At 40.4% G+C, this 8,495-nt stretch overlaps 1 protein-coding gene across 2 annotated transcripts; it reads right to left on the bottom strand.

The window, feature by feature from the left end:
• Nucleotides 1-2,736: 2,736 nt before the first annotated feature.
• On the bottom strand, nucleotides 2,737-8,293 carry LOC114826511 (uncharacterized). 2 transcript variants are annotated; one of them, XM_029106920.2, is made up of 7 exons: nucleotides 7,942-8,293; nucleotides 7,225-7,589; nucleotides 6,896-7,081; nucleotides 6,684-6,785; nucleotides 6,525-6,599; nucleotides 6,306-6,422; nucleotides 2,737-4,167 (listed from the first exon to the last, which is right to left on the bottom strand). In XM_029106920.2, exons 1-7 carry the CDS (start codon nucleotides 8,168-8,170, stop codon nucleotides 2,938-2,940), a joined length of 2,304 nt encoding a protein of 767 aa, XP_028962753.2. In that variant the 5' UTR covers nucleotides 8,171-8,293; the 3' UTR covers nucleotides 2,737-2,937. The 2 variants fall into 2 exon arrangements, with proteins under 2 accessions (XP_028962753.2, XP_028962754.2); XM_029106921.2 differs by having other exon boundaries at nucleotides 6,528-6,599.
• Between the last annotated feature and the right edge of the window lie 202 nt (nucleotides 8,294-8,495).

Below are 8,495 nucleotides of genomic sequence, written 5' to 3'. Positions count from 1 at the left end.
ACTTGAACAATTAATAAACTTACACGCCTAAATATTAAAAAGAAACAAAACTAGAGAATTCCCTCAAAACTACATGAACGTAAATCATAATTTAGCTTAAAACTCTGCAAATGGTGAGACTGTAATTAACAAAATAAATTTGAAAGAAATAAGACTGAATAACAATAATACTAAAACCAGTCGTATTTGGAAGAATATCCTCCTTCTTCTTAGTAAGTGATACAAAAAATAAGTAAAAATAATGGTATCTCAGTCTCACAAAATAAATACATGAATTTATATATTCGATTTTATTTAATTTTTTGGTGGGAATTTGGTAGGGAGGGAAGGAAGGGAGGAAGGAAGGAATGTGAAATTGGAAATGGGAACGGAGGGTGTCAAGTGACGACATGGAGTAAGATAATAAAAGAGGGAGGAGGATTCTCTGCCCTCCAAGTTCCCGTGCCCTCCCATGCCCTTCTGATTGTGTGGTCACGGTTAAGCCACGTTAATATTTTATATTATTATTCATTTTTGTCTTATTATCTCTATAAAAAAATAATATAAAATATTAACGTGGCTTAACCGTGACCACACAAAACAGGAGGGCATGGAAGGGCACCGAAACTTGGAGGGCAGACAATCCTCCTCCATAAAAGAGTTAGAAGAAGATGGCGAGGTGTCAGTCTGCTCTCAGGATTCAGGCTACTTCTGCACCTTCTGTTGCGTATCCTACAAGATACTCTCTCTCTCTCTTTTTCTTTGCCCCATTTGCTTTCTCTTGCTTGCTTGCATTGCAGATTACGGTTTAGAGAGAGAGGGAGGGAGAAGAGAGAAGGAGAGACATTACAGTTTAGAGAGGGGTGGGAGAAGAGAGAGAGAGAGAGACATTACACTTTAAAGAGGGTGGGAGAAGAGAGAGAGAGAGAGAGACATTACACTTTAAAGAGGGTGGGAGAAGAGAGAGAGAGAGAGAGACATTACACTTTAAAGAGGGTGGGAGAAGAGAGAGAGAGAGAGAGACATTACACTTTAAAGAGGGTGGGAGAAGAGAGAGAGAGAGAGAGACATTACACTTTAAAGAGGGTGGGAGAAGAGAGAGAGAGAGAGAGACATTACACTTTAAAGAGGGTGGGAGAAGAGAGAGACATTACAGTTTAGAGAGAGACAGAGAGAGAGAGAGAGAGAGAGAGAGAGAGCTGAAAGCTGAAGGCCTCTGCCATTTGTTAGACAATAGACAGAGTCACACAGCCCACCCACCGCCACCTCGAATCGATAAACATTTAAACCCTACCTACGCCCTTTTCTTTTCTACCCACCACCACATCGGACTCACATGAGACGGTATATTATAAGTTTCTATATAAATGGTGAGATATGTGTATTAAAAAATTAATAATTTAAAAATTAAAAATTTTCACCATTTACATAAAAACACTCGGTGTACTATCTATATTTCCATCACAACTAAAAATTTCTCCATCACATAATCTCATCTCATATTTACTTTTGAGAAATGTTAAAAACTCTCAAAAGTTTGACTTTTTATGAATTATCCGTCATTTTATTTTTTGATATAATTTTTATATCAATATAATAAAATATTATGCTAAAAATATAAGGTGACGGAGTTTCATTGTAAGTGAGTCTCCTTAGTATTTCTCTTATTATATTATTATATATATTTTTCTAAAATTAATTAGGTACACTGCTACTGTAATATCCTACACTAATAAAATATATTTTTATACACACGACGTCACACCAATAAGAAAGAAAAGCTAATGGTGCATCCGTACTGTTTAAGGCGCTCTCTAAATTAGGGTGATTATGTAATCCATAAGACTTAAGGGCTGATTTGGTATTGCTGTGCTTTGAAAAAAAGCTGCTGTGAGAATAAGCGGCTGTGCTGTGAGAATAAGCGGCCGTGAAATAAAGCCAGTAGAGTGTTTGGTAAAATTTTTTGTGAAAGTGCTTTTGGAAAAAAAATCAGGATGATAGTGTGTCTTCTCATTAAAGGAGCACGGTAGCTCCGTGTGTTTTGAAAAAACTGGCTTTTTTTCAAAGCAGGAAATAGCAGCTTCAGCTTTTCCTTTGATTTTCAGTTTATTCTCACAGCAACTTCCAAAATAAGCCATTTTTTTCAGTTTACCAAACACAAAAATGACCCTCAACTTTTTTTCACAGTAGCTTTTTTTAAAATCACCTCAATCCCAAACGGGACCTTAATGGCTCGGTACATGTTGCGTCGACTGTCGATTTCGATCCGTTGCAAAAACCTGAAACCCTCAAAACATTCACAAGGTCATGATTAATTAGTCTGCCAATCATAAAATAATTATCAGTATTTAGGAGACGTCAAAAGCATCCATCTTGTTTGAAATTGTTTCTGGAATACCTAAAATTAATTCTCAACCACTTAATAATCTTTTGATTGTGTAACGAAAATACACCTACGAGATGCGTCATCAAGAAGCACTTGAAAGCGTTTCCGGGCTTGTATCAAAATGGCTTATGAACTAGTGCTTTTAACAAGAGCAATCTCAAAGAAGCCCTAAAAGCGCTCCCAAGCAAGGGGAATTCCTGATCGCAACGGGGTGTTGTATGACACAATATCTCCACAAGCAGAATATGAGATGATTACACACTATACAACTACATGAAAAATAAATAAGAGCTGCCCCAACATATCATCCCCTATGCCTCTGCTGGAGAAATCATAGGACTGAAAATATAATGACAAAAGAAATTCACATATATCAGAAATTTTATGTCATTCCTTGTTAAGGTTCACAATTTAATACAGCGGTAGGGCTTGCATTACATGGATATAAAAACACAGTAAGTGCGAATGTTCGGCGAACCGGTCAGATTGGGCCTAACAACTAGTAGGAAAATGAATCTGGCATCAAACAACAACATGAAACTCTGAAAGACGAAACTAGATTAGTCTAATATTCAGCGAGGTGCAGCAGCATACATTTGGCTCGAGTCATACTGGGGATAACCAGGCTGGGGGGACACCGTCTTTCCATAACCAGCTGATGCAGCTGGTGGTGCAGCTCCATAACCAGCAGACTGGGGGATCGACTGATCATAAGTTTGTTGAGCTGCTGGTTGTGCATAGCCTGGCTGCGCAGCTGCTGGTGCACCATATGCTGCTGCAGAGGCTCCTCCATATCCAGGGTCTTGAGACCCCTGGTACCCATAACCTGCTGCATTTGGAGCAGCCTGCTCAGCGTAACCTTGCTGAGAAGATGGGTATTGTGCGTACCCTGCAGTGGGAGCTGCCTGTCCATAGCCGGGTGCCTGCTGTGCACCAGGCTGGCCATAACTAACAGGTTGTCCTCCTTGTTGTGGATAACCCGAGCCAGAAGCGGGTGGTGGCTGACTGTACCCATCAGCAGCTGGTGCAGAACCATACGCAGGATAGGTCTGCTGAGCAGGTCCACTGGATGCATATGGATATGGCTGTTGAGCTGGGACATTTGGACCATATGAATGAGGTTGTGCAGAACCCTGGTAAACCGCTTCTCCTGGTTGACTAGCCCTAGGAGGGCCATAAGACTGAGGATTTGGAGCTTGTGATGGCATGCCATATGGTGGTGGCTTGCTGTAAGTCTGCTGTGGACCATAACCTGGATGAGCTCCAGTTTGTGGATATTGCTGAGAAGGTGCTTGTCCTCCGTAGGGATACTGCATTGGAGCATGATTATCATATTTTGGTTCTTCGTATCCATGCCCATAGTTATGCTGAGGAGGTGCAGCCTGGGAATAAGTTGCCGGATGACCATAATTGTAATTTGCTTGGGAGGGTGCACCCATTGCAGGGTTAGGAGATGGGCCAGGAGCATGAGAAGGAACGGGAGCAGAATGTTGGGCAGATACTGGGGCATCTGCTCCTTGTCCACCATAGTAATCATATCCACCACCATGTGGCATGCTGGAAGGTGGCCTTTGCCCCCAACCAGAACCATAGCCACTTCTTGGACCCATATGTTGAGGATAACCCCCATACGCAGGAGGGTACTGAGGATTATGGGATGGATAAGGTCCTCGTTGTGGATAATCATACGAATATGGCTGAGGTAGATGAGGTCCTCGCGGACCCCATTGAGGACCACCTGGTCCATGGGGACGATAACCCTGATGATTAAAACCACTGGAGAGAGGTGATGGCCTCACAGTCTATTCAAAGAAAATCACAAAATGAAATAATTAGTACATATAAACAACAAAGCCACAAATAAATGAGAAACTAAATACAGAAGTTGCTGCTCTAGCCACATCTTGCGTTCTTAAAACTTGAGGGCTCCTGTGTATTATCTTGACTGAATGTGATGAATGGATACAAGGAACAAGAGTTACTATAGCAAAAGATACAATGTGAAATTGCAATCAACAAACCATACAAGAAAATAATGTCTGAGACCACACATAGCAGACAACTGTTTAAATAGAAACAAACTAGTTTAAAAGGTTGCTAAAACAAATAGTAAGCCATCAAACAATTCATTGTAGAAGTATGTTCAACAAAATGTATACTCAGGGTAGTTCTATATTGTCTGGCTATCACAGTCCCCGTCTTATCAAACAAACAAAAAAATGATAATATGTTGACAGGTGCCTCTGTAAATGTCTAATAAGTTCAAACCCACTATAACCCTTTCAGCAAAGTCATCCATGTATCATTTCACAGTCAAAAAGTAAACTACTAAGATACAATGCAAAGTTGATTTCTAATGCAAAAGTCACAGATCTGGTTTTACATGCTTGAGTTTACCCTATAAAGATCCTTCCAAACTCAAATAGCAGAGATAGCCAGGTGCTGCTAAAATTCTATCACTACCACACTAGAGTAATAATTGCCCTTTCTTTTTTTCTTTCTCTTAAGTCAACATGCAGTAAGGAAAATTAGTTGATGTTAATGACTCCAACTTTGACTGGCATCATCTCAAATGTTACGAAGAATTTCTAGCAAAGCCACAACATTGAATCACAAGCACGTCAGGATTTCAAAGTATCAAGCAAGAAACATCACATGTTGATTTCAACTCTTTGAGGACTATGATAATTCTGCTTGACGTGTGTGTGGGACATTCTTCAGCATTAGTTCAAGTTGATTCAAATGGGTCACAAGTAATAGACGTAAGATACTGTTATATTCTAGAATTGACCCTAGCCAAAGAAATGCCGGTACCTTCATTGATACATATCAGAAGACATGTACACATAGTTTGAGAACATCAGCATATCATCATACACAAACACTTAGACTAATGGTTTCATACAAATTCTTTTGAATCATCAAGTCACCAGGAATATCAATTTTTTCCACGGACGTGTCATGCATAGAATACTGGAAGTGCTTATGAGCACTAAGGCTAATGAAATATAGTCTTACTAAATTAGGATTTTCAACTTCAGGTCTCAAAGCAATCTTACCAACTATTAACATCCTGCAATTGCGAGATTAAATGCCTGATACCTTTCTTCGGTGGATGAGAGTGAATAGTGGTTGTCTAGGCAATGCTGACCCCATGCAAAATGCAGTAGCCAAATCTGCATTTTTAAAGCCAACCAATTCGAAATTGGCACCTTCAACACAAAAAAATCATGGCAACCGGCATCTTTGATTGAATACATGATCTTCCTAACAGCAATTAAGCGACGTTGGCATGGTTCATTCATCAATATTGCAAACTCTTAGGGGCAAAAGGTCATGCTCTCATTCCCATGGCAAAATATGGTAACAATTCTTTCCTCAAATGGACCAAAAGTTGTCACAGGCATGCAAATACAGTTCTTGGACATCCAATCATACCATACTATATAAGTGTACTTGTTTATCGGTGTCTCCAAAAACAATTGACAGGAATCAAAACATCCAAATACCTCAGTTCATTTTTACTCAATATCTAAATAACAACACTTGACCATCTCTATCTTAAATCTTGATGAGCATAGGATATGGTTGACCGCATTTCAACTAAGCAGGAAAGCCATTATGCAGGCACACTTCAAATAGAATTAAAATAGAAAAGCACAATGCTACACATAAAGCTCATGCTTTTACACAGTATCCAACCATTTGTAGCGTAGAACATGCCTATCAGGTGTATGAGATCAGAAATAGGTACAGGAAACAAAAGAAATCAACCACCATACAGTGACAATGGTTCAAGGCAGAAGAAACCACACTAGCAACCACAATACCGCTCACAGAAAATAAAACACCACAAACGTAACAACCTCTGTATAGGCAATCACAAATTAAAAATCCAAAAAAAAAAATTTTTTTTTTGAGGAGTAGGTCAAATAGTAACCTGATTCATAACCTCCTTTATCAATTCTTTAGCAACTTCAATCTGCTTCTTATCGCCAGTAACTCGGACAGTCCTTTCTTTAGATTCATCCCCCTCCGGAAGATGTTGGGGTATCAACTAAATGACAGGAAAAAGACTAGGGCAGTAAGGACACGTTGCAGTAAGAAAAAAGAGCAACATTCTATTCCCATGCATAAAGGCAAGGCATACAATATCAACTACCTGGATGCGTGCCCCTGATGTGGTCTGCAGACCTTTAATGGTCTCCCCACCTCTGCCAATTATCAAACCGACCTACAGAAGAAACTTTTAGAATTTTATAAAGTATTATGGAATGTAAAGGCACAGAACATGTACACATGGAAGAAAATCAATCACCTTCTCATTCGGAACTTGAATCTGAATTTGTTCTGCAGCTGCAACAGCCTGTGCAGTAGCAACACCTCTAGCAACCAAAGAAGGAGAACCCCCTGCATCAGCCTGAAAAAAAGTGTACACCATATTCAGCATGAAAAAACTACAGATCTCCAATTGAGTTTACATAGGAGGAACAAGATTCTTGGAAATCAGAACAAAACAGAGTCAGAGACCTCTGCAATAACAGCATTAATCAGTTTCTCTGCCTTGCTTATACTATCCAAAGTTCCTATTATCTCCACAGGCCTGGTTGCAGAATATGGGTCTGCATCGGAATCCCTTGTGATTTGAATCTTTGCTCCAGAATTGTATTGCAAGTACCGTATAGTATCCCCCGACTTGCCAATTAAAACCCCAACCTGCACATATATTTATACTTTAGGCCACATTTTTTTCTTTCCAGCTAATATTTACAAATGAATTCCGAAGAAGTTATACGTGGAATTTGAACCAATTGGAGCTAAGAGCTCCCAGTTACATAATATGAATGTAAGCAGCAGACCTTATTATTAGGAACCTCCATTTTGTGTGTCAAAATCTCATTTGCAGAAGGCTGCTCTTGTTGCACAAAGTAAGCTCCACCTTGCTGAGGTTCCTCTGCGTGGTGTGCTTGACACTCCCCTTGAGGGGGTTCCTCAGCTTTTTCCGCCACAGAATTCTCAGCAGGCTTTTGGGTGTCACTCGGCTCACCATTCATGTCATTATGTTGTTCGTTAACTTCAGACTTTTGCTCGTCGGTCACTGCTTCAGTAACTTCCACAGATGTGGGCTGGGGGACCTCTGGGTCACCGCTATCAACATTTGGTTGATCCCCATTCTCTTTTTCAGGCTCATCTACCTCCTCCTCTTGGTGGCCATTCTCACTAGCTGTTACCATCAAAGAAGATGCCACATTAAAATAGATAAATAAAACAAAAAAAAAAATCCCTTATTTTTTTTTTCATGCAAACCAGTTCTTAAGAACTAGTAAATTACCTAATCCTTTACAAAAAGGGCACAAAAAATATTTCTTTTATAACAAATTTAAGTACTCCTAATCAAGAATTACTTCATAATGCTAATCAATTCAAACAATTACAGGAAATCACTTCAAACACATTTACAAGATTCTAGCAAATAAAACCGAAAAAAACTACTCGCGGCGGCTAAAAACAAGAGAACCTGCGACTAGTTCACAACCAAAAGGATGAGAAAAACCCTAGAATTCAAGCAAAATTACCTATTCCGTGGGGCTTGTCAACAAGGCGGGGCCTCTTCGCCTCCGATTCATCAGAAGGCGGCACATCAACTTCTTCAGCACAACCAGGCTCCGCATTCGCATCATCCTGCCCGTCGGAATCGAGCTCAAGTATTTCCGGTGCTGCTTTAGGCTCCAAATCCTCGAGCTTCCGCTTGTGATCCGACGGCCCAGGGCTTTCCGCGGCCGCCACAACCTCCTCCTCCGCCATATAGCACTTATTTAGGCCGGTGGGCCTTGGCGAATCTAGGGTTTGGATGAATGTGAGGGTTGGAGTTTTTGAGTGGGTGGGAGCTATGGAGGGAGTTGATCAGAACGGATACGACTCTGCGTGTGTGATATGTGAGGGTTTAAGGCTTTATATACAGTGGGGCCCTTAGTTAATTTAATGTGACCCACCCAAATCAATTTCTAGGGTTAGCCTGTATTGGGCCAACGGGCCATTTTGAATTTTTCTTCAATGGGCCGGTGGGCTGCATTGCTTAGGGTGAGTACGGTCCAGTTCAGCTTGCTTCCTTCAAACTAAAATCGGCACC

Source organism: Malus domestica, chromosome 08 (genome assembly GCF_042453785.1).
Source record: "Malus domestica chromosome 08, GDT2T_hap1".
NCBI lineage: Eukaryota > Viridiplantae > Streptophyta > Magnoliopsida > Rosales > Rosaceae > Malus > Malus domestica.
This window is presented reverse-complemented; position numbering and strand designations above follow the sequence as displayed.

Coding starts and splice junctions, on each gene's coding strand:
- LOC114826511 (XM_029106920.2), bottom strand. CDS start 8,170: ATGGCGGAGGAGGAGGTTGTGGCGGCCGCGGAAAGCCCTGGGCCGTCG. Junction 6,786..6,895: donor TTAATGCTGTTATTGCAGAG/GTCTCTGACTCT, acceptor ACTTTTTTTCAG/GCTGATGCAGGGGGTTCTCC. Junction 4,168..6,305: donor TAAAGGAGGTTATGAATCAG/GTTACTATTTGA, acceptor TTCTTTGAATAG/ACTGTGAGGCCATCACCTCT.